This window comes from Tachypleus tridentatus, chromosome 8 (assembly GCF_004210375.1).
Source record: "Tachypleus tridentatus isolate NWPU-2018 chromosome 8, ASM421037v1, whole genome shotgun sequence".
NCBI lineage: Eukaryota > Metazoa > Arthropoda > Merostomata > Xiphosura > Limulidae > Tachypleus > Tachypleus tridentatus.
Genome location: NC_134832.1, coordinates 7,409,337 through 7,436,429, shown reverse-complemented (window position 1 = coordinate 7,436,429; position 27,093 = coordinate 7,409,337). Strand labels below are relative to the sequence as shown.

The following is a 27,093-nucleotide window of genomic DNA, read 5'->3' as shown; positions in this document are numbered from 1 at the left end:
GAATATGCATTTTTGTAGAATTACATTTACAGAAGATCTTAAAAAGTCTTTTCTTCAGTTTTAATTGTTTAGTTATATTCCTATAATCTCTCAGTATTGTTAAAATTGAGATTAAATATCAATATGTCAAAAAATGTTACACAAATACACAGGCTTTCATAGGGTGTCCTAACCTTTTCACATGACACTGTAATAATTGAAACCAAAACTTAGAACAGTGAAGATTAATGGTCAGTTTTATGTTACTGGATACATAATACAATTGCATGTGTACAGCATCAGTGCAAGTTAAGTGATGTTAATATATGATGGGCATGACTGGAAGGTCAATATTAGTAAAAAAAAGAATAAATGTAAATATGCATATATTATGTCATAATGTAATGATTATAATGTAGTAATTCTAGCATGAGAGAAAGCATAATTTTTATTTATTTTCTAATTTTTTTATAATGGTTATGAGGTTGGTCAGTTGACTAACCCTACATAGTTAAGGTATAGAAAGTAACATAAAATATAATTTCACTGAAACGTATATGGGAGGTTTTAGAGATAACACAAATAATATTTGAGATTTTTCAGATGAAGAATACTTTTTAATCATAACATGAAATTACTTCACACTTGGACTAGTAATTTAGAATTTCTGCAATGAATGTTTAAAGTATTGATCCTTTTCTCATGATTTAGTTAAATAATAACTTAGTTTTATTCTGGGTTTTAATGTGACTGTTTAACAGTTCTTCAAAATGTGATCTTTATTACTTCTTGAAACTACTCCTTATATCTTTTAATCCAAGATACTGTTTTTCCAGAATTTCTCCAGCTAATTCTTTTGATCTTTTTTCCTTATGTACCTATCCTGTTTTCTGTACACTACCATTCCTTGCTGATCTAACCAGGTTTCACTCTTTAATCTGGCTGTTGGGTACATGGGATTTGGCAACATTCCTGCCTTTAAAACAATGCGAACTTTACGAGCCCTCCGACCCCTTCGTGCCTTGTCTCGGATGGAGGGGATGAAAGTAAGTAGCCTTAAAATATGTCCATAAAAAAATACATGCTTCATGTGTTGTGTAATGATAATTGATAAGTCCTTTATTTTCTTTCTTTCTTTTTTAATCATGAGAACTTCTTGTATATTATAACTTCAAATATATGTGAAGTCTGTGTGGTGTTAGGTCTCAAGTGCATAATGTCTCTGGCTAAAAAGAAGAGGTTTGTATGATTCTGTTGTCACCAACTTGTTCGTTTGCATTTTATTTTTATGATTGTTCATCATCATTTTTAACTCAGTTGTAGGCTTTACTTATACAGTTTAACTGAAACATGAAGGTTAAACTTGTGGCTAAATGTCACTTATCATATTGATACTATTTTTTTCATAACACTTTATATTTTCTTTTGTTTTTGAAGAAGGTCATTCTTTTGCTCAAGCCTAATCACCTTCAGATTGTCTGCTACAGTGCTAGCCTTACTCTTGATGAAATCACACTTATCTCACTCCTTTTTTTCTTCTTTCAGTTGCATTATATTTAATTATTTAACCTGTTTCCATTACACCTGAAAGTGATTTTCTCATCTTGATTTCCATAGATCAATATTTTTCCCACCTTCTAATATTGAAGTTGCAGATGTTTGAAATTACATCTGTTTTCACAGTCGTGGTATAGTTGGTCTTGTCTAGAGACATAGTTTTTCTGCACTCTTGTTAGGTACTCTCATTCCACAGGTTATTTTTAATCATGATCACATATCTATCTTGATGTCTTCATTAGCTATGATTCACATTCATATTAATTCTTGTACAGTCTTGCCTGTCAGGCTGTGTTGCAAGATACTTATTATTTAATCAACTGTCTTTCTTATATATATATATTTTAAACATGTTTCACTTTTGTCTTTATAGGTATTTCACTTTCACTCTTATTCTATTTAGGGGAAGCTTACCAGCAGTAGTTGTTTACAGTTTGAACTCCCTGTTTTGTTTCTGGTTATCATTTTCCTTCAGAAATCTTGTTTGCAGTGCTCTTTAATGATTATCACATCTACTCATGCTCTTCATGTAACTTAGCACCAGTGTAAGCATCTTGGATCGTTATGACTTATTCATTGTTCCTCTGTTGAGGGTGACTCCTTTATCCTGAATTTTAGAGGTCATCTCAGATTTTTGTTCATCCATGGGCCTTTAGCTTGAACTTCCTCACTATGTTCACCATTTGGCTTTGTTTTTAACCTCCCTTTTTTATATGCTATAAAAAACATCTTAAAGGATAACGTGGGAAAGAATCTGTGTATTTTTTTGCTATTCTACATTCATCAAATTGCTTTATCTTCAATTTCAGGATTCTTTTTATAAGCAGTGGTTATCCTTTAGGCTTGAGGGAATTTGTAGCTTTTGAAATTTTATTTTTTTTAAACATAAATTAATCTCATCCTGTCTCTTCTTATGTAACAAGATTCTGTGCTGATATTGATTCACCTAGATATGACTCTCTACATTTTCTATAGCCTTTGCATTTGTCCCAGGCAACTCAAATATTTCTGCATCACCCAATACCCCTGTTCAGAAATCTGTTGTATCTGAAGTTGAGAAATAATTTGATTATATAAAAAAAAAAAATAAACAAATGGCACTATGTAACTCAAATTTTGTTCCTCAATAGTGTGTGTTATTTCTTAATTGCTTATGTTGTAAAAATACAGAAAATGGCCATTATTCCCTTCAAACTTTGCTTTTGTGACCTGAGTAATGAAATTTAGAAATTAACCTATTTTCTATGTAAAAATGGGCAAATTTGCACATTTTCATTTACATAAGGTCTGAATCAAGATTTATGTGTACTTCTACTAAACTTATACAAAAACAAACAAAAATATTTTAGAAGTGAATAGATTTTCAAGATTTGCAACTGTAATGTAAATCAGTTTCACGTATCAGCCCCCAAATATAGTCTCCCATTATGTTTTTATTATATGCTCCTTGGTAGCAGCATTCAAAGTCCAGTATATATTGGTGGAAGTGCTTACCTTGCTCCTCTGAGTATGCCCTCATGTTCTCCTTGAACTTATCAAGATGAGCATCAAGGATATGGACTTTCAGGGACATCCTGCAGCCCATTTTGCCGTAGTTCTTCACTAGAGTCTCAACCAGTTGCACATAATTGTCAGCCTTGTGATTGCCCAAGAAGCCCTGAACCACTGTGACAAAGCTACCCCAAGCTTTTATTTCCTTCCTATGAGCTTCTTGGGGAATTCTGTGCACTCCAGGATCTTCTTTATTTGTGGTCCAATGAAGACACCAGCTTTGACTTTTGCCTCAGACAGCTTAAGAAAGAAGTCTTGAAGGTACTTGATGGCTGCAGAGCTCTGACAGACTCTTTCATAAGATCCAATTTTATGTGCAATGGTGGGAACAACACCTTCTGGAGGCCCACTAGTGATTCACACTTGACATTGTGCCTCCCCACAGAAAACTCATTCGGTTGTGGCCAGTGCTTTCTGTTTTAGTGCACTGTGGTGTTCCTGTTGTCCCAAAGGCAAAGATAACAGGGAAACTTAGTAAAGCCTCCTTAGAGACCCATCAGGAATACCACCATTTTGAAGTCTACAATAACCTCCTAGCCATACTCATCATACTTCAAGGCTTCTAACAAGGTCTTGATGCCGTTGTATTCCTCTTTGAGGTGCACTGAATGAGCCAGGGGAAGAGATGGATACTTATTCCCATTATGGAGCAGCACAGCTTTGAGGCTTCTGGATGAGCTATCAATGAAGAGGTGCCACTCATTCTGGTTACAAGCAATTCCAATTGCCTCACACAGACTGGATACATAGTGACAGAAGCAGAGCCCATCTTCATGAGTGAAGAACCTTGAAAATTGTCGGTGATATTTCCTCTGACTTGAGACTTGCACATTTTTATCTAACAAATCACACTCCTTGAGCCTAGATGTCAAAAGCTCAGCATTTGACTTTGTTAGACTAAGATCTTTGATCAAGTCATTGAGGTCTCTTTGGTTGGGGTAGTATGGGTTTCTCTCACAAACTGCACCTCTGAAATTGTAAACTGGATCTTCAATGCCTACCTCCTCCTATGATTTGCTGCTCTCTTCTGAGGATGGCTGCTTTCTCTCTGGTAGAGTGGGTACAGAAAGCTCATGGCAGTGTGGCACTGGGGCGATGGATGATGGAAGGTCCAGATACACAATAGCAGATGCATTCTTGCCAGCCCGACATTTGGAAGGGTCCACCATACAGAAGTAGCAATTGCTTGAGTGTTCAGTGGGTTCACGCCAAATTCTTGGAATAGCAAACTTCATCGCTCTCTTACCCCCTCTGTATCATCCTACAAAAGAGCAAAATAAAATAGTTATTATGAAGAATAAATCTATTTCATCCACAACTAGTGGAAAAAGTAAGAGGTTCATGCAAAATATGTTATGTGATATATTTTTCTATACTATTGGAAATAAAAAAAAGTAAATTTTAAAAGGTCTAAAATTTGTATATTATAAAATCTTACTATTCAAGTGAGCAAAAATTGCCCATCTTACCTTCTAGAGTTGTTTTGTAGTACTCGCATTTAAAATGAGGTGCCCAGGATTTGTCTTCATCCCCAACAGGCATGCCGAAATATGCCTTATAGGCTTCACACATTTTAGCAGATTCTGTCACAGAGTAAATTTTTGCTCTTATCTTGATAAGTTGGCCACATACATAGCAGAATGCATCTGGAGAATGCTTCTTGGTACCATCTCTGATAAAATCAGATAGGTCTATGTGTTCACTTAGGTAGCTAGAACTAAACTAAAGTGGTGAGCCCCTGTATATATATTACTATAGAAAGTTCTAGAAAATTCTAAAAGGTTCTTGAAAATTCTCGTAAGTTCTACAACATTATAGAATGTTTTCATAAGTTCTACAACAATCTAGAAAGTTCTTGAAAATTCTTGTAATTTGAGAAAATTCTTTATCAGCTGTTCAGCACTGAATCTACCAGGAATGTTATGGAAAATGGGTAAATTTGAAAATTTCATTACCCAGGTCACAAAAGCAAAGTTTGTAGAGAAACATAGGTCTTTTCCATTTACTTTAGGCATAAGAAATTGAGAAATAACACTTTCTGCTCAGGAACAAGAAAAAGTAAAAATTTTGTTACATAGGGTAACACCTAAAGTTACATTTGGTGGAATTAAATTACAGATTTCTAATTTGGGTAAATAATATCTACAGTATTTTCAGCCTTATTTCCTTAATTTTGTTTTACAATCTGTATTTGAAGATTTTAAAATCCAAAATTTTCATTTAACTTGTCTTTGTTGGCTCTCACCTCCTTTTCATTATGGGTAATTTGGCTTTTAGTATTTCAGGTATACATTTACCTTATTTGAATTTTCATGTTTTTGGAATTAAAATCTATTAAAAAAACAGGAAATGCAATTCCTCCTGCCTCCCCAGAACAAAATTTTCATCATAGCTGCTACTTTCATTAAAATCTAAATTATGGTAGGAAAGAAAAGCTTATGTAAAGTCCCCTGTTGCTTGCACAATAAGTTATATGGAAGGTAGGAGAGTGGATAATTATAGATAAATTACACACACTCTTCAATGAATAGAGAAAATTCAGGAGTTTTGAGTCATGTTTTGTTGATAGAGTGAATTCAATCATAACCAGAAAAATCTTTGAGTATTTGAGAAGTAAACATTTGTTTGGAGTACATTTTAATTCTAAACAAGTAAATTTAAGCTTAAAAAAAATCAAATCTTCATATACTGTCATTTTAGGTTATATCTACACTAACTGTTTCCTTAGAAAATTGGTTGTGGGAGAAACCTTTTTGAAGTTTTATTTTCATGACTAAATAAATTGCAGTGTCTTTTTTATTAAATTGTATATATTTGTAATTCACTTTGTCGCTAAAGTTGTTACTGTCTTCTTTAAATCTTTCTCCTTTTTCTAAGTAAAATGTTTCCTTTCATAATATTTCCACTGTAGGTGGTGGTGAATGCTCTTGTCCAGGCCATTCCAGCCATAATGAATGTACTGTTGGTGTGTCTTATTTTTTGGCTGATTTTTGCAATAATGGGTGTTCAGATGTTTGCTGGGAAATATTACAGATGTCTTGATAGTGAAGGTAATCGACCAAGTGTGACAGAAGTACCAAGTAAAAAAATATGTGAAAGTAAAAACATGACATGGGACAACCCTATGATCAACTTTGATAATGTTCTTAATGGTTATCTAGCACTATTTCAAGTGGTAAGTTGACTTTCTTTCAAACAAATGTTTTGAAAATATTACATATAACAATTTATAAGAAGTTTGAAGAATTCTACACCATAAGGTTATAATATAGCATCAATGTTTTTCAGATATTTGACAACTCTTCACATTAGAATATTATTTTAAATAATTGTTGATACTTTTAAATTGAGCTTTTCTTGTCATAAATAAAGTTATACACTTGTAATCTGTCAGTTTAGAATCTGGATTTTGGTCAAAAAGAACTTTTAGATATCCTTTATTGAAACTTTAATGCACTACATCAAGAACATGTGATGAATAAAAGTTCACTCTAAGAAGAAAACACTCTTAAACTAGTATTCTTGAAGTTAAACAGCAAAATTACATTCCTTAACACTTACATAAAAGTTTCATGTAAATAACAATCAGATGAATGTTAAAATTTTATCAGTTCATGTCCAATAAAAAATATGATAAATTTAAGCCTATAATTTGGTTAGTATATTGGCATTGTAAGTTTTGGTTAAGTGTAGTTCATAATATTCAATATCACTTAAAAGCTAAAGAACCCTGTCTTCTTCCACCTTATTTTCACATTTTCTACCATCAAACAGGAGAACTATCAAACAGTCAGACTAGATTGTTCGGGCTGAGAGCAACTCAGTGGGGTGCTAAATGATGAATTTGTAGGCCCATCATTTGCATCCTATTATTACGAAAAATAATAATAAAAAAACTCATGCTCTGTACTTTGAAACTGTGGATGTATTATAAAAATGATGGTCATATCTCACTGTATGACTAAACAAAAGTAGTCTAAGAGTAGGTGGTTGGTGTTGTGGACTAGCTGCCTTCAAAATTAGAGATGGCTAGAGTAGCTAGCCATTGAATAAAGTGTTTGAAGCAGAAAAAAAAACACAATGTTAATAGTTGAAAAAACACTTGATGCAGTATCAATTAAAACTTCTAAGTTTTATATCACTGCTTATGGTTTGCAAAGCCTAAATCGAAATTGTAAGTGGTAATTTTAGTAAAGTGATTGAAACTAATTGCAAATAAAATACTCAAAATAATTTAGTAAGTAACCATGTGAGTCAAAAATAATTAATTTACTAAAAGGATTATTGTTCAGTATACAACTTATTTTACACATTTATAGTTAATTTCCACTTAGTGGATGTGTTGATTAATAAACTCAATCAAACTACTGGACAGTTGTTACTTATTGTTACTTATATGCATAAATTTTTCTTTTATCTTACTTAATAGGTATTTATTTACTGCAACTCAGAGTTTGTGAGTGTCAAATAATTTTATATCACAAACCAACAAACAATAAATACTTTGTTTATCCAATATCACATGACTGTTGAGTTACATCATAGTTTAGGCTTAGAAAATGTAAATGTTAGTGGTAAATTTATAAGTTACTATTGGCATAAGCTATTTCTGTCATTAAATGATATGATAATATATTTCACGTAATGATTATGTGTCAAAGATATCTGCATATGAATGAAAAATAATGCCTAGTTCCTCTCAAGCAACACTGTTTTAAGATTTGTATTATTTATTTTGGTTTTCATGTGCACATTAATCAAACTGGCTGCCAAACAATAAATTAACCTTGTGATTTGTTGCTACTACTTATTTATATGACCATATTTTTGAGTCCTAAATAGAATAGACCAGTTTCTTAGTGAACAGACAAATCTTTTCAAATAGTTATAAAGTTAGTGTTTGGAGAAGTGGCCTTTTTTTTTTTTTAATGAAAAAAATTTAGCACATATGTGAAAATTATTGTAACATTATTATCAAGAGAAACATATGTAATATTTAAAAGGTATCAAATATTAAAATGAACAAAAATATTGATTGAATCTACTCCTACGATAAAATAACATGAACCATGTTTGTTCAGTCATATTTATACCAAAAGCACTGACAAGTTATTTTAAACTTGTAGTCACTTGAAATGTGATCACATGCAGCAGCATGAAAGTAGCACTGTTTTACAGGTCATTTTACTTAATAATCATTCAAATTTATGGAAAGAAAGATGTACATTAAACCATTGCTATAATTTGTTTATTATCCAACTGATTTCATGAAACATTAAAAGCAAACATACAAAAAAATGACAAACCTTATCACTCTAATTCCTTTGCAGAACTCTTTCTTCTGGGGATCTAATTTCTTGTACCAAAATAATTAATTAGATTAATAATTAGATTTTAAGATAGGTTGCCAGAGAACCTGATGAATAATGAAATTGAAATGCATATATGTGAACCCCAAGCCTGATATTACTGGTGCACAAAAATATGACTAATGAAAAGGAAACAAACAAGCATAACAAATCTTTTTTTTTTATAAAAACAACGAAGTATTGATATATATCATAATCTATCTAGTTATAGCAATATAGACAATCTTAATGCTCCAAATAGTATTGAAATGAGGAAATAAAAGCTAGAAAAATTTAGTTACTGTAAATTTTGAAAATTTTATCCTTACTTTGGTTCAGATTAATATAATTACAGATATTTGCCAAAGCAGCAATAAAAGTTTTTCAGTTGTATGTAACTCGGTATTTGTAGTTTTGACTTTTCTGTTTCAAAACTGTCTATATTACTATAGCTAGCTAGGTTATGTATATATCAGTCCTTACTTGTTTTAATAAAAACGTTTTATTATATTTGTATTATTATAGTTGTCTGATACCTTTTGCTGCTCCTTAAATAAAAGAACATGCAAATCTGTTTACCTTTTTATCAAAATCTTTTGTTTAACTTTAGTGATATTATTTTATTCAATATCTTCAAGGTTTCAAAAAAATAAGTAAACTTGTTTATTTTTAGGCTACTTTCAAAGGTTGGGTTGACATAATGAACAGTGCTATTGATTCTAGACAAGTAAGTATTATATGTAAAATATAGAAATAATTTTGTATAACAAAGAACACGTTCTGAGAAGCTGACTGTTTTGACATTTTATAGTTGTAATTTTAATTAGTTTTAAGAAACTGTTTAAGCAAAGTCATTCATGTATTTTGTTGGTGTTAATGAGCAAGGATACTAGCAGGTAATGCTGGGAATTTTTTTCTCAGTGTAGAACACCAAAATAAGAAAATTGTAAATGTAATAATTAGTACACTAAAATGTTAAAATATTATTTATCTGATAAATACACCAATGTTATGTGTTGCTTGATACAATAGATATCATTGGAAAATAAGCATATGTATAGTTATAGTAACATTAATTTCGATTGAATTTTTACTGTGTAATCCTTTTCTGACATAAAGAAATCCAAGTTTATTAACTTAATTCAGCCAGGTGAAATTACTGTTTTCTAATAGTTACACATATCTTTTCAGTTTTTTGTAACATAAATATGCAAAGTTTCTAATGAAGATTTAGAAAACTTTTTGATTAAATTTATCTGGTTAATTATGGTTTTTTTGGTTTTTTTAGATAAATGACCAACCAGATGATGAAGTCAATATCTACATGTACTTGTATTTTGTCTTTTTCATCATTTTTGGCTCATTCTTTACATTAAATCTTTTCATTGGTGTCATCATTGACAATTTCAATGAACAGAAAAAAAAGATAAGTTGTATTCTATAGTATTAGAATTGATTAATCAAGTGAGGGAGGAAATTGTGCCTATTTTAAATTCTACTAAACTTTTTCACTTTTTTATACACACACACACACACACACACAGAGGTTGGACAGAAATGTGGACCCCCTTGAAAATGTTTTCAAATTGTTATATCTTTTATCAGATAACAGAAAAATATGTAAACCTATATGTTTTTTTAGAATGCACTCAATGAGTTACATTCAAATATAATCTGAAATCCTAATTTAAACACTGGCTTTCATAAATACCTGAACTTTTCATGATTTTAGTAACAACGTTTCATAGAAAGTGTTGTACACCTGTTTTAATTTCTTAGACATTTTTTATTCCAATTAGCCTACAAAATTTTCAAATAAGTTTCTCTGTAATAAACATATATAAAAATGAAACTCAAAACAACACAAACCAGTTTCGTAAGTTAATATTTAGTAAGCATTTCCTTGGATTTCAGTACTACTTCACATCAACGAAGCATGCCTTCAGTGAGTTTGTGTCGATGTTCCTGGGTGATTGACTGATTTCCTTCTTTCAGTACTTCATAAACTTTATCTTCCATGTTTGACTTTCAATCTTTCATTAATCAGTTTAACTCAGCCCATACATTTTCATTACGATTGATATCAACTTATTGAATTTGATTAAAATGTCTATTGCATAATATCATTTCTCGTATTTCTTAGATAACTTTTAACAGTTCTGCAATTGCAGAGAAACTTGTTTGATCAATTTGTAGGCTAATTGGAATAAGAAACTACAGCAGAATCACAACACCTTTTATGAAAAAATGTAATTCAAATCATGAAAATTTCAGGTATTTATGAAAGCCAGTGTTAAAATTAGGATTTGAGATCATATCTGAACAGATATTTTTTACATATTTTTCTGCTACCTAATAAAAATGTAACACATTAACAACAGTTTCTAGAGAGTTCACTTTTTTTTTTATCTGTTCCCTTTATATATTTATATGTTTTACACAATAATTTTCCAGGAGTCCTAAAAAATCTGGAATCATAAACATTTCAATAGATTTTACAGAATGTGCTCCACATGCTTTTCTTTGTAATTCAAAACAAGATTCCAAGGTTATGTATCTGAAAGTAAGAAAAGTTGTAAATCACCTATGGTCACAAACTTTTCATATATTGTGTAAAACTTATTTTTACATTCCTTGTTAATATTAAGCTTTATCTTTTGTAACCATTGCATACTGTGAAATTAACATAATTTCTTTCTACATGTTTTCTATTACAAATGCTACTTGATAAGTGGTATATCAAAATAGTGGGTTTAATTTTAACAATCATGTTCTTGTTTATCTGACCAAAAATAGTAATGTGTTGTTTTTTTTTACTTTTTTTTTCTTAAATAAAGTAATATAATATACAGAATGGAATTAATCCATTATTTTGTAAGCTCTCTATAGGATTTTATTGAACATTTAAGATTTTCCTCTGTAAAGAATACAATATTCAACTTTTAGATTTTTATGACAAACCATATAAAACTATCAAAAGAAATAAAACAAAACATTTTTCATTTCTTTTGTTAAGACTGTTTACCATTAGAGAAAAGTTTAGATAGGCAGATAATCAGCACTTAAGAAAAGTGATTATATCAATCAGATGGAATTTTTCCATCCAGAGTTGTATAATCTGGTCTCTATATATTGTTTTTAACATTTTGAATTGATGTATGATTTTCAGTTTACTGTATATGTACTTTATATACTTGCAGAAAAATGGTTGTGAACTCAAACCATATACTACAAGCTGTAATTATATAACATTAAAAAACTGTCAAATTGATTGAGAGTTTGTGCAGCTTAGTATTTATGTTAAACTTTTTTTTCCCATTGAGCATTTGTTCATATTTTATTTTCTTGTTAATCCTTTTAAATGAAGCAGCATCAAGCCAGTTGTGACTTTTATTGATTTTCATGCTTTTTAACATGCACATGTTAACAAGAAATAGACTGTAATTATTGTCTGTGAAATATAATATTTATAATTAACATCTATCAAAAATTTAGACACTATCTATCAAATGAATTCTGAGTTATTTCATGCAGACTTAATGATTTATGTCAAATTATATGAGAAAGCTATGCAAAATTAAGAGCTCCTTTTTTTACCTACAATATTACCCAGAAGCATAAACATCTAACCATATTATTATCATATTTTAAGCAGGTGGATCTTTAGAGATGTTTATGACAGAAGACCAGAAAAAATACTATAATGCTATGAAGAAAATGGGATCTAAAAAACCTTTAAAAGCTATTCCTCGACCTAAAGTAAGATTAACATTGGGAATTTTATTTAAAATGAAAAGCTTAACTAAGGGCTTAAAATTTACATATATTCCTTAAAATGTAGGAGAAAATAGTCAAGAAAATTGGTTTTATTGATAGAATACAAAACATTTTTGATTTCATCTCTGTTAATATTTGTATGCAAATTATTATTTTTTTCAGTGACAGAAATATATAAGATATTTCAAAGTTGTATCATAGAACTTTCAAATGTAGTTCAATAGTTATGTAAATTCTGTATGAGTGCACACTTATTCATGTATAGGTGCATAATCTGGTGCTGAAAGAACAAGTTCTTTCTTTTTAAGAGAGAATTTTGTAAGCAAGTGAAATGTTCATTAACATTTTACATAGATTATTTAATGCAAAAGTGTTGCCAAACCCAAAGTATTTATCATTAAAGCTCAAACTACTCAGCAATGCAAAATCTAAGTAATAAGTATTGTTAGTGCAGGTTTAAAATTTTTGAAAGAGTATAAAATTGGATATAAGGTAATTATGTTTGCTAAGATATTGTGAATTATACTTTAATGATTAGACACTTAGCTTACATCTTGTGCTTATGATAAAATTTTGGAAATTTGATCAGAAGTACCTGTACAGAAGTGTAGAGTTATTATGAGGCTTTATACATCTACTGTGTCATTTCTTTTATCTCAAGTACCATTTTATATACTATAATCATAATAATAATTTTCTTTTCACAGTTCAAACCACAAGCTATTGTCTTTGACTTGATTTCAAGCACAAAATTTGACATGGCCATTATGTCATTCATAATGCTTAACATGATTGTTATGGGTATGGAACACTACCAGCAAACTAAGACTTTTGAGAATATTCTTGAGCGATTGAATATCTTCTTTATTGCTATTTTTACTGGAGAATGTGTCTTAAAACTCTTTGCCCTTCGCTGGTACTACTTTAAGGAACCATGGAATGTGTTTGATTTTGTTGTAGTCACACTTTCCATTCTAGGTAAAGTTGTTTTTTTATCGATTTTAATGTATGAGAGTATAAAAGATGTGTCCAAGATTTATTTAGCACATTACACTGCAGTATTATCTTAATTAATATTATAATTGAATTTTGTGCTTTAGTATACATATTTGTTAGTGTGTATGTATTTAATGTAGTGAGAAAAATAATTTTTTCTTAAATAACAGTGAACTGTACTGTATAATATTGGATCAGTTTTGAAAGCTATTGATTCTGTGTCATGAAAATTTAAACAATTGTTAATATTTTCTGATCAACATATTCTTCTAGTACAGAACTTATTGATTGTTAGGTATAACTTGAGTGTTCTTGTAATTTTACATATAAATATTAAACTTCTTTTGTAACTTAAAATCATCATATTAAACTTATTAATGAATTCTATAGTATAAGTACATTCACCCTGTGTAGTGTATTATACACATTATAAACCAAACTGATTATGAAAATATCAAATATAAACATTCAGCTTCCTTCAAATAGAGTCAGACATTGTACATACAGTTATCCTCAAGAAAGAAAGTGATTTTAAAACTTTCAATGAAAATTTCTATACTTGAAAGCAGGGGAAGATGATACTGAACACAGCTTCATCTGGATCTCCCAAACAAACCTAATGTTCAAGTTTCATGGCAGGAATTTACTCTGACCATGACTATAGTTATCACTTAAACGTGAACAACCTTTATGCACATTTTGGCTGTATTTTTGGGCAAATTGTGCTAATATACAAAAATAAAGCCTGTGTGTTGTTAACAATGGCCGTCTCACTATCATAGTTACCCTAGATTTAAAAATACTGTAATCCATTTTCAGATTTTTATCGGCCCCCGCTAGTACAGAGGTATGTCTCTGGATTTACAATGCTAAAATCAGGGGTTCGATTCCCCTCGGTGGGCTGAGCAGATAGCCCGATGTGGCTTTGCTATAAGAAAAACAAACAGATTTTTATCTGTCTGTCAATACAAAACATAAAAGAATTCTATAGGAAGTTCTTTTTAACATCTAACTTTTATGAAGAAAAAGTTACATGTTTTTTAATTTCTTTTAATGGTTCTTCAAGATGTTTAGACCTGAAAAACTATTTTTCAAAACAGTATCTAAATGTATGCATAAATGCTGCAAAAAGAGTAAATTTGCAGCCCTGTAGGTGTTTGTTAGTTATAAAACTTAACCTGTTCTATTAATTTAATCATACTGAAAGAGAACATGGTATGTTATCAGTGTTCTGAAGACATACTATACATAATATTACTATTTGTTATAAACTAGCTAATGATGAGAAATCGTTTACCAGTGTAATCAATTTGAGTTTTGCTTTAATTTTGTATTTAAATTTTACCAAAAAGTACATTATGCATTTATGAAAATCAGATTTAATTGATAGGTTATGCAAGAGATCATTTGTAAATAAAGAAAACGCCTAGATCAATTCCCTGCAACTATGCAGACGTATTTACAAATGTAATTTAATAGGCACATGGCCTTATGTTAAAGGAAACCTTTCTAACAGGGTAACACTCCAAAAACTTGATCAGTAGCTGGACATATGTGATATCATTCTGTTGAAGAAAACCATTCATACTTTAAGATTGTCAATATAGAGACAAAGGACATAATTTCAGTGGAGTTGAGTGCTCATCTTTCTTGGATGAGGAAGAATTCACATGCATGATAATTTACATTTTGATGAAACTTTCTACGTAACTCTTGACACTGTTAAAAAATAATAAACAAGGAGGTTGACGAAGTTTATAAACTCGAAGTTCACATGATTTAAGCCATGCTTCAAAATTATTGCTGTTGGTTTGTTTGTTTTTTAATAAAAATGTCCAGAAAGGAGGAATCACAGTGGCCCTGTTCAACCCTATACCTCTCATATAATCTGGTTTCCTTTTATGGACTTTCTTGCTTATTATTTGCATAAGCAATCACTTGGAAGTTGTGAACCTAAGACTTTACCATTTCCTGAAAGATGCTTAAGGATAGGAAATACAATGATCTCCATCATTTCATAGACATTTCTGTGACAACTAGTAGAGTATTGTAAAATATTTTATGGTTTAAAGAATCTGGATTTCAAAATTTTGGTCTGTCTTTTAAGTCTCTCAATTTTGTACCAGAAGTATGCTTTATTTCTTCCGCATATTCTGCACACATAGTTTTAATGTCACTGCTTTCAGACTGTTTGTTTTGTGCTGATAAAGATATGAATATATCTTGATATAATCAAATTATTATCACAGAATAATCAGTACATCCTTTTGTTCTTCCAGTAACTGTATGATTTTTTTTCTGCTTTCTTCAGTCACAAACTCTGAGTGTTCTGATTTCATGTGTCTAGACCTTTTAGCTCTGGTTCTAAATGTTCTGCATCAGAGTTGCCATTCCTTTTTTCTACATGGTGATTTCCTGCCTTCACTTTCTAATAATTTTATTTGTTTTGTTTCAGCATTACTTTATGATATGTTACTGATGGTTGCCTATTCGGTGTAGTTTTATTATCATCCTGCATATTTTTTCTTACAGAAAATGTTTTTGAAACCTGCTGATATAGTCATTTTTTAGCAGTTTATTTTGTACTGGATTGATAGGTTTTTTTGATGGATGAGTGCATGGAGAGATAGCACTCCCAGTCAACCAGCACGTGCCTACCCTTTCTTCTGCCAATCAATACACCCTTGGAGACCATAGCCATCCATGTTTCCTTGAGTCATACCTTCGCTGTTTGTTCTCTCTACCTGTCGTTTTGAGAGACCCATGATCAATGAAACCTTGATGCTCTCATTAAAGTTACCATTTCCCTCTTTAATCCTGGGAGACTTTAGTAGACATAATCCTTTCTGGGGTAGTGCTGATATTGATGGGAGTGGTTGTTTTGTAGAGTGTATGTTCTCAGATCACAACCTTTGTCCCATCAGTAGTGGTTTTTATACTTATTTTCATGCATCTAATCAGTGTTTTATGCTATTTATCTCTATATCTGCTCCCTTTCATTTTTTTCTCACTTTTCTTGGAGGTTTGACAGTGATCCAGGGAAAGTGTGTCAGTTTGAGGGAGACTGGTCATGATTGATGTCATTCTCTCAGAACTTGATTCTGCAGTTATCTGTAAACCATCAATAGACAACTGCTTTGGAGCAGTGACTGACTGTATCATCCAGTATCACTCAGTCTATTCCTAAAACCTCAACACATTTTCCATGGTATCCTTGTTTATGGTAGAGTCCTACCTGTCAGGAAGCATGGACAACTCAAAAACAGGCCTGGAATACCCTTTATAGGTACCTCACACTTTCAAGCCACATAGCTTTACAACAGGCATGTTCCAGACATCAAAGGCAGAAGGAATATTGGATGAAGTTCACAAGTTTATTTTATTGTTTTTGTACTTTAGACAATATAGCATTTATTGAGTATAAATAGGGTTTCTCATTGCAAGTATCTTTCAGAATCCAGTATCATCTGCTTCTAGATTCTAAGACACCACCATTCTCATTGAAATTACAAAGTGGAAAAAAGTAAAATAATAACTAATGTTTTCTGTTTATCATGTCTGTTCATCTTGTGAATAATGATTTTTTTTAATGGGTATGCTTTTCAAAAAGTGAGTTTTTAACTGCTAACAATAATATATTTGTAAAAATGGTTTGTTTGGGTTGAGAAAATATTTTACGTAGAGGAGCGAACAACATTTCGACCTTCTTTGGTCATCGTCAAACGAACCATTTTTACATATATATTTTTCTCTACAAATAGATTTTCTTCACATCACTGCTAACAATAATGTTCCCCAGTGGGACAGTGATAAGTTTTTGGATCTATAATGCTAAAATCAGGGGTTTAGTTCCCTTCATCTGGCATGGGAAATAGTCTGATGTGGCTTTGCTACAACAAGACATACACACAAAGTAATGTTAACCACACATACCTAAAACGTTGGAGTAAATAATTTTATGTAAATCATCCTTTCATTAGGTGTGACATGTGAATACTACTAGTTGAATTAATTACACAAATATCCAAGTTCTGCCAGTTTAGGTGAATACTTCTACTTATAATAGTGTGTAAGCTATTTGTAACTGAATACATTTTTTTGCAAAACATACTGTATAAGTGCAGATTAGGAGAATAAATGTGTGTTCAAACAATATAGAATTAACTGCAGGATTTTATACAATTTTGAACTGAAACACTACTACTAATAATATATACTTTGTTACAGGAGTGGCTCTGAAAGATCTAATTGCCCAATATTTTGTTTCTCCAACCTTGCTTCGTGTTGTTCGTGTTGTGAAAGTGGGTCGAGTACTGAGGTTGGTGAAAGGAGCCCGTGGAATACGAACACTACTTTTTGCATTGGCTATGTCCTTACCTGCCCTGTTTAATATTTGCCTTCTTCTCTTCTTGGTCATGTTTATCTTTGCTATATTTGGAATGTCTTTCTTCATGAATGTGAAGCATCGCTATGGTGTTGATGATAATTTCAATTTTGAAACGTTTGGGCAGTCCATGATTGTCCTCTTCCAGATCTCCACCTCTGCTGGCTGGGATGGAACTCTTTCAGCCATTATTGATGAAACTAACTGTATTCCTGGTGCTGATGGTAATTGTGGAAGTAAAGGCATTGGTGTTGCCTATATGATTTCGTATTTGATAATTAGCTTTTTAATCATCATCAATATGTACATAGCTGTCATATTGGAAAACTATAGTCAAGCCACAGAAGATGTTGAAGAAGGTTTAACCAATGATGACTATGATATGTACTATGAGATATGGCAAAAGTTTGACCCACAAGGTACCCAATTCATCAAATATGAAGAATTGCCTGACTTTGTGGATGCCCTAGAGGATCCTTTACAGATCAAAAAGCCTAACAAGTACAAACTCATTTCAATGGATATTCCAATTTGTGAAGGAGATAAAATTTACTGTGTTGATATTTTGGATGCTTTGACTAAGAATTTCTTTGCTCAGAAAGGACGAGTTATTGAAGAAACAGCTGAGCTAGCTGAAGCTGTGCCTGCAAAAGAGAACAGAGAGTATGAAGCAATCAGCACTACCCTCCTTCGGCAAAGAGAAGAGTACTGTGCACAAGTAATTCAGCAAGCTTTCCGAAAGTATAAAGGAATCAGCCACAACAGTCCACATCAGCAACAGACCTCAGTTATTGTGGAGAGTGATGGTCATGTAATTAAGAATGGTCACAAAGTGGTGATTCATTCTAGGTCATCAAGTATTGCAAGTCGAGGGACAGAAGTATAAAGCTCCTCTGGAACTTTGGTGAGGAAGGTTAAAGGCTTTGTACCCTAAGTAGGGTATAGGGAAAGGATGTTTGCTTGTAGCAGCTGGATTGGATTATATTTTTATATTCTTTATGCAGAAGTTACATGCCATCATGCTAAGAATGCTATTGCTTGGTTGATAAAAAACAGAGTGTTGTCGTTATTATTTTTCTACAAAAATTGGTTGGTGTTACAGTCATTTTACACTATTTATATGCAAACATTTACAGAAAGCATTTGTTTTGTACAAAAGATATTTAGTTGAAAGTGTTTGACACAAAATTATTTTTGTTGCACTTTAAGGTTTTGTTACTGTACAAAGTAAGGGATGAACTTGAAAATGTTTATGCTTCCATTGTTAAAATTGTTCTTTCAATCATAGTTGTTTTCAACCACTGTACTAAGTTTGTTTATTAAAAGTCAGTGAATGATATCTTCAATATAAGATGATTAGAACATTACTTGTTTTGTTCAGAATCCAACTATATGGGTGATTTAAAGAAATTATTAGAAAGGACATCTGGATGAAAGTAAAAAAAGAGTTTATGTGGATGGTTTTAGAAAGCTTACAGCTTTCTCTGTGTAGAAAATATCTACAAAGAAGTATTTTGAAAAGAAAATTAAAAACATTACATCTTGTTGAGTTACTGTTGTCATGTAAGAGATGGAGACTCGTTGCTGTAGCATATGAAATTGAAAAACAATCATCTAAAAAGTAGTAAAGCAGGCAAATTATAAACTTGCTTTTAAATTTTATCTTCTTTCTTAGGCTGAAAGTAAGTGTCATTTTTTATCTTTAATAGTACCAGAATATTAGAAAGTCAGTAGTTAAAAAGTATAGAGCAAATTGCAGCTTCTAGTGAAAGATTGAATCTGAAGTAACCAAACCAATGAATGATTTTTATTACTGCATATAACCTGATAGTAATGCTAGTACTTTGCTTGATTTGTGTGGATTGTTGGTATTGAAAGTAAACTGTGATATGGTTAGAAAGTGTGATATATCTTACCTTGACAGTCTTAATGTTTTCTTTGTCATTTCTTAATTGGTATAATATGATCACACTTTAAATGCTCAATTTTAATGTTAATTAATGTTAAAAATTTAAAAATTTCCCACATATATATATATATATTAAAAGAGCCCATTAGAACATCTTATTATTACTTTTAATTATTTTGTGGCACATAATCTGTTCCCCATGATTAGATTCTTTTTAAGTCTGTGCCTTTTTTTTTCTTTTTTTTTTTGCTCAAGTTGCCATTTAATCAGTGCTCTATATTCTTGTGGTGAAAACTAGCAATATCTGAATCGTGGATTTTAGCTTTTGAAACCTTTGTTAGAACTTTAATAGCAAATAAACTGTATAACTTCTGCATATTACTATGTATATTAAATAAATTACTTACAAACATTAGACATAAGTGGTTGATAAATGTAAATGTAGCACATTGATAGCTGGAAAGCAGTGTAATCTGAATAATGTTTTAGTCTTTGAATGTAAATAAAATAAAGATAAAATTATTTGCACAGAGTTATAAACTGAAATATTGTGCAACAAAGAAATGATAGCAAATCTTCACTCCAATGGCTGATTTATATCCAAAGTATTTGGATCTGTTTCCCTGTCGCTTCTAAATATCAGCAATTTTGTGGGGTATTTCTCTAGCATATTACTTACTTTCCTTCAAATAGTGATTATTGTAATGTTACTGACAGCCTGCACTTGCACTTTCTTGCTGTTTATAACCATCTTTTTGACCTCTACATGCTCTCATTAAGAGATGGTTCTTTCAGGAAGAGGTCAGTTTCTTAACTGATTTGCACATTTGTCAAGTATTGTTGGTTTTACTTGAAACCATAATTATGTATATATACCAGTCTTTTCACTTGTTAGTAAGGGAGAAAGTTTCAGCTCAGCTGACCTTTTGCAATGTTCTGTGAACACAAGTGATGTTGGATACTCCTTACAGCCAGAGCAGCCAGGAGGGTTAACTCCCATTAAACCAGAAGGTAGCTCTTTTATTGCCAGAGAGCCAAAATGGGGAAATTCTCATTAAAGTGGCTATTTTGTTTCTCATGTGCCTTTTGTGAGTTATAACTTTTCCATCCGGGATTTTCATGCATTTGCAATTTAACTCTTTAGGAATATCTTAATTTTTGTTTTTTTTTTTTTTTCTAAGAATTTTCCAACTCATCATAAACCTAATTGTCTTTCAGAGTTCATGTGCTGCATTTTTAGAAAATAACCACTGGATGACTTATTAAGATGTTGAATCAAGTATGGTTGAACTCTATAATGTTTCACTATGCATAAATTAAGGCTATGTTTTTTAGCTTTAAAGCAATGTAGTATATTGACTCAATTTTTTAATTAATAATAAAAAACAAGCATTTTATGCTAAACGAATCTTTGCTTCCTAAATTAATATAGAATTAGTAATGGGAATTCTCCTAAGATAGGGCAAATGTAGTATCATAAATTGTAGAGTCACTGGAACTTTATACTTTACATTGTGTAGTGTTAGTAGCAATTCTTCTTGGAATTGGACCCTCATAGTAATATGGGATGTACCTAATATACCATAACACCACTTATCCTCTCCTCTCAGTTTGAATGCTTCTATTTTAGTTTAGGCTTACAGCCATATTTTTTGTAAATGTTTTGAATTTCACAGTTTGTATCATATTTCCTGTAAGTACATCATTGAATAAATTTTTGATAATTTACCACAATAAATAATCGCTTAAGCTGAGCATTGGTTTCCTTTTTCTTTATCAATGTAGCTTTTTTTGTTGTTGTTATTGGTACATATAATAAAATAAATTGCAGTTATAGCTGGAAGTAACATTAGATTTAGCTATTTATAACTGAATATTGTAGAAATGATGCAAGTGCAAACAATAATACCTTTTAAAATAAATTTTAATCTATCTACCATTTAGTTTAAAAGCCACAAAAACCATACCAACTGTTGTTAAAGAAAACTTTTACAGGAAGAGTGTTCAAAACGGTTCATTGTACATTTTAAATAAATAATAATATGTTATAGAATAAGTGTAATAAAAAAAAACTGATAAGGATGAAAAGTTTGTCTGGGAGATACTGTTGTGCTAGTTGTCTGAATTTTAATTTTCATAAAAGGATAAGTTAAAGAAGTTTCTTACAACAGTGCTAGATTTTCCTCAAGTTAAAATAGTTTCCCGAGATGTTGGTTATTATTCTTCATGAGTTATATATTCTTTCTTTAGTGTGTGACTATTAGCAGATATTTAAAAAAAAAACAATTATTAAATTATGGTATTTTTTAAAAATTTATTACGCAAATATTTTAGGAATTTTTACAACAGCAATAATACAACACAAATACTGTTTATCTTAAATGATTTTAAGTGCTTAGAATTTTATTTTTTGACCTGATGCATAATTAAGGCTGATTTTCTTTGAATTGTAAGTAGTAAATGGTTCCCGTTATTGCATTTCTTGCAGTTATGGAGTGTTATTCAATAATGCAGTTGATTTTGTTTTTTCTATCGTTTTCTAAGTTGTAGAAAGACGTATGTATCTATCTTACAAACAAATGGTTGTCGTAAGAAATCGCATTAACACTTATTTCTCGATATTAAAGTAAACGGGTCGACGAGAATGTTTCACCGGACAATGTCTCACTTCCATGATTACTGACTCGTGCTTTAAAACAGACTAACTTTTGATGTTACATTCCAATTCATAAGTACTGAGTTTTGCAAAAATTTGGGCGTTATTTTGATAAAGCATAAAATGCATACGTTGTGATAAATTATGACTATAAGACTTCAATGCGGTAATCAAATGAAGACCACCAGAATTTCTCCAGTTTTTATAATTATTCAAGTTTTTTTTAACGATTTTTCAGTTGTGAGCAATTGCTCTAAGTTTTGCTTTACATGAATTAAATCTTCGTATTTTTTGTTTTTTTTCGTATAAATATGTCTTTTCAAAAAATGATTGGAAAATATAAAATTTTTGGTGTCTTGTATTCGATTGAAAAATGTGTTTGACAATTGCTTTATTGAAATAGAATCAATTTTTCTAATGAGATGTCAGTTTTATGCAACAAAGTGCCGTATTTTTTGCAACAATGTGTAATTTCTTTTCTTGAAAAATACAAGCTATAATTACCAATGGCCCGGTCAATCCCACTATTCATTGGCAAAAGAGTAGCCCAAAGAGTTGGCGGTGGATGGTGATGATTAGCTGCTTTCTCGCTAGTCTTACACTGCTAAATTAGGGACGGCTAGCGCAGATAGCCCTTGAGTAGCTTTGCGCGAAATTTAAAACAAACCAATAATTATCAAATTACCTTCATAATTAGATTCCTACTTGGAAACAAACACTCTTTTGAAGTAATTTTCCTCACATAATTAAGTTATAACTTTGAAAGAAACAAACCTAAAATTGCAAAAAAAGCTTGCAAGATGTCTTCAAAAACAATAAATAAAAAGGTAGACTATATAAACAAATATTTTAGTGAAATATTGCCCTTCTTTTATCAAAACCCGGTGAGACTTTGTCAGTATATTGTTCAGATTATTGCAGTGCTTATTGTATCTCATCCGGCCTGAAGAGCCTTGATTTGAGTGAAACGCGTCGTCGGTAATGAATATGATAAATGTGCAGTCGATTACTATTATTAGTGTGTATATACAGTCTTCTAGTTTTTGGATGAAGTGTTTAAAACATAATAGGCCTAATACTAATCTGTTATGACCTCTTAAGTTAATATATTCTTCCCTCCAGCAAATATAAACTTATATTTTCTTTTTGATGTTTGTTTTTTTTTAATTTCAATTTCACAGCACTAAAATTTAACAAGCCAGTGTAATTAATGAATGAGATGTTATGTCACTTCCAGTCAATACAACTGATTCTCTATGCTAAGAAACAAAATCTACCACTAGATATGTCAAAGATGGTAATTTCAAATTCAAAGCATCGGCAATAAGTAATTAAACCATTTTTGTGTTTTATTGAATATCAACAAAAATAAAACTCCAGCAATAATTTAATGAATTATACGTATGTACCACACGTATTTTGAGACAGTATATTTAGGATAAATTCACGAATAACATGTCATTCATGGACACTATTATTTTTTGCCAGCGAACGTTTAATTTTCATCAAAACAAAAATTCTTTAGAATGATCTCAACTGTGACATTAAATTTATCATAGCAGTTTAAATTTATTAACGCTTAAACGTATGTAGCTGGTAACTTCTTTTTTGTACAGAAACAAAAACCTTTTATGTGGTTTTAGGTCAGAAATTGTAACTAGGCGCAAAGTATATTAGTCTGAGAATAATTATTCATCGAGTTTATTAAATTTATTTTTATTATATTTGTTCCACAAAATATTTTTCATTTACTTATTTTTATTTAATTTTGAGAGTCACCTAATTGTTTGTTTGTTTTTTGAATTTCGCGCAAAGCTACTCGAGGGCTATCTGTGCTAGCCGTCTATAATTTAACAGCGTAAGACTAGAGGAAAGGCAACTAGTCAACACTACCCACTCTCAACTTTTGGGCTACTCTTTTAAAAACGAATAGTGGGATTGACCGTCACATTATAACGCCCCCACGGCTAAAAGGGCAAGAATGTTTGGTGCGACAGGGATTCGAACCCGCGACCCTCGGATTACTAGTCGAACGCCTTAACCCACCTGGCCATGCCGGGCCGTGAGTCACTCAATTATTTATAATGCAAAAGATATACGAAAAAAACACAAGCAATACATTAGTTTCAAAAATTGTATCGTATGATTTCAAACAACAGTAATTTTGTTTTAAATCTGCAGCCAGATAATACGGTTAGAACTTCATTTTCAAACTCGGGGGGTAGGTAAGGCCGGCATGGCCAGGTGATTAAGGCACTCGACTCGTTCTCCGAAGGTCGCGGTTTCGAATCCCCATCACAGCAAACAAGCTCGCTCTCTTAGCCGTGGGAGCGTTATAATGTGATAGTCAATTTTACTATTCGTTGGTAAAAAAGTAGCCCAAGAGTTGGCGGTGGGTGGTGATGACAAACTGCTTTACCTCTAGTCTTACACTGAAACAAATATATGACAACCTTAAAAGTTAAACCTCAATTCCATTCAAAGGACTGCATAACTACCATGTATGAAGTTTGAGCTTTGGAATGTCTAGGATCATGATTGCCTCAGACAACCAAAGAGAAATTGGCAGCAGTGGATACAAAAGAAGTAGAAACCATTGTTGGACTGGCCAATACAGTGCTACTAACAACACTGTAGTGCAGTCCTATTCAGTCCTGACTGAATGCTTCTATTGCCAATGCCAGAGGACGATGTACCAGAGAATAAAATGCCTCTAGTTGTGTGTTCCAATGAGTGACAAGTACATCAATCATTGGTGTCCCGAACTTAGGGAAAATCCACCAGAAAACTTCGCAATTTGGCATCCATTCATTTGTGAGAATGTTATTGGTTGAGACAAATAATATGCTATTAAATTCATCACCTCTGGATCATGAAGGCCTGGCATGGCCAAGCGTGTAAAGCGTGCGACTCGTAATCCGAGGGTCGCGGGTTCGCGCCCACGTCGCGCTAAACATGCTCGCCCTCCCAGCCGTGGGGGCGTATAATGTGACGGTCAATCCCACTATTCGTTGGTAAAAGAGTAGCTCAGGAGTTGGCGGTGGGTGGTGATGACTAGCTGCCTTCCCTCTAGTCTTACACTGCTAAATTAGGGTGGGCTAGCACAGATAGCCCTCGAGTAGCTTTGTGCGAAATTCCAAAAACAAACAAACTGGATCATGACAAGGTTATAGACAGATAGTATGTGAGTAAGCACAATAAAGAAAATCCATTGTTAGAAAAGAAAAATTCCATGATTGAGTACCCCTCTTGTTTGGATGTTTGAGATATCACCATGGAATTGTCGGAGTGAACCATGACGATTTTTCTCTCAAAAATTCCAGACTTTGAGACATTACACTTTGGCCAATAAAAATTTTAAAGTGATGATGTGAGAGAGTTTTGTCATTCATCCATAAGCCCTGAAATTCCAGACCATTGAGATATGCACCCCACCATGAAACAAGGCATCTCTGAGGAGACGAATTGCAGGCTAAGGTGGAAGTAGAGGAATGCATTGTTGAAGTCTAACTATCACTTAAGTTTTACAATGTTGATCCTAGGTAAGCACACTAGATTATTCTGTTTATTGCTGTTTATGATCATTGGTTGTACAGCTACCACTGAATGGATCTCATGTTCGCCTGCCCCAAAAGAATGAGAAGTTTTAATGATAACTACGTCCCCAAAAGAAAACGAAACATCTGTACAGTGGGAGGAAAAGACGCGAGTAAGAGTCTGGTCGCAATTTACATAAAACGTAGCCACACATGTGTCAGCTGAACCAAACTTAGATGCGTGCTGAAAAGGACATCCAGATAAACAATACGTTTAGTTGGAATGAAAATAGATTTCTTGACTCTTATAATAATTTTGCCTTGATGGCTTCTGAAAGCAGAATCTGGGCGTGACATTCTGCCAACTGACATGATGGTGCCAGAAGTAACTATTTATCTAGGTTAATAATGTGTGCTTGCTCCTTAGAAACAAAAGTGACAAGAAAGAGCACCTACTATTTTGTGTAACACATATGGTGCAAATTCTAGTTCATAGGGGTAGGTCCAAGAGTCTTGTGGTGAATTATCTGGCTCTTGTGACCAAATCATTTATAGTAGTAGTATGATTCCACATTGGAAATGTGGAAATAGGCTTTGGCAATGTCGAACATGGTCATTCTTTGTCCCGATGAAAAATGCTAATGTAGGATGAACAATGACACCATTGTGATCCTGGGACGATAAGAATTGGTTGAGACGAGAAAGATGGATGATCGGATGCTAATATCTTATTTTCTTGGGTTAAATTATTAGATTGAAATAAACTCCCGGACCAGGTCGACACACTGTACTTCCCCCTTGCCCAGCAACACTCGGGTAGCTTTGATGTAACGTAGCTCTAAAATCTGAAGATCTGTTGTAGATGAAAATAGTACAGGTTGAGGGGGGTAATGATGATAGAGGTGTGAACTGAATGACCAACCTTGGTGCAAGAACCTGTGGATCTGTGATAAAAAAAATTTGATACATCTAGAAAATGTTGTAACCAAGCTTCTACAAATACCCCCCCCCCCCACACACACACAATAGGATAGTTACCACTACTACTGGCGACATTCATGTCTATATGGGTGGAATATATTCTGGGTAGTAATTGATCAAACGGCTGATATCGGGGGTCGAGACACTTGAATAGCAATAGAACTGAGTTACCTCAAGATCAGAAGGATGTCGAAAGGCCATTAATGGGCAAAGGAAGAAATCCTGACAATCGAGTAATAGCTGTAAGTGTAAAGGGATATGTTTTGGAAAACAGATAATAAGTGGTAAAAAAAAAAAAAAGAATATATTTGCCATATGTTACGTCATTGCCCATAAAAATAGGTAATACGTTCATGAAAATAATTTGTCAAATAACTTTTACACCTCAACTAAAATTAATTAATATCATTAATGGTGTT

The 27,093-nt window shown here is 32.1% G+C and overlaps 1 protein-coding gene across 12 annotated transcripts in view; it reads left to right on the top strand.

The window, feature by feature from the left end:
- LOC143258477 (sodium channel protein para-like) overlaps positions 1–21,252 on the top strand; it is a 207,065-nt gene extending 185,813 nt beyond the window's left edge. For 10 of the 12 annotated variants that reach the window (XM_076517512.1, XM_076517510.1, XM_076517511.1 and 7 more), the window contains 7 exons: positions 903–1,025; positions 5,999–6,262; positions 9,109–9,162; positions 9,724–9,861; positions 12,087–12,194; positions 12,920–13,190; positions 17,436–21,252. In XM_076517512.1, coding sequence (XP_076373627.1) covers positions 903–1,025; positions 5,999–6,262; positions 9,109–9,162; positions 9,724–9,861; positions 12,087–12,194; positions 12,920–13,190; positions 17,436–18,478 — 2,001 coding nt within the window. In that variant the 3' untranslated portion in view covers positions 18,479–21,252. The remainder of the gene's footprint in view (positions 1–902; positions 1,026–5,998; positions 6,263–9,108; positions 9,163–9,723; positions 9,862–12,086; positions 12,195–12,919; positions 13,191–17,435) is intronic. The other 2 variants (XM_076517514.1, XM_076517513.1) reach the window with 1 other exon arrangement.
- Positions 21,253–27,093: the final 5,841 nt, after the last annotated feature.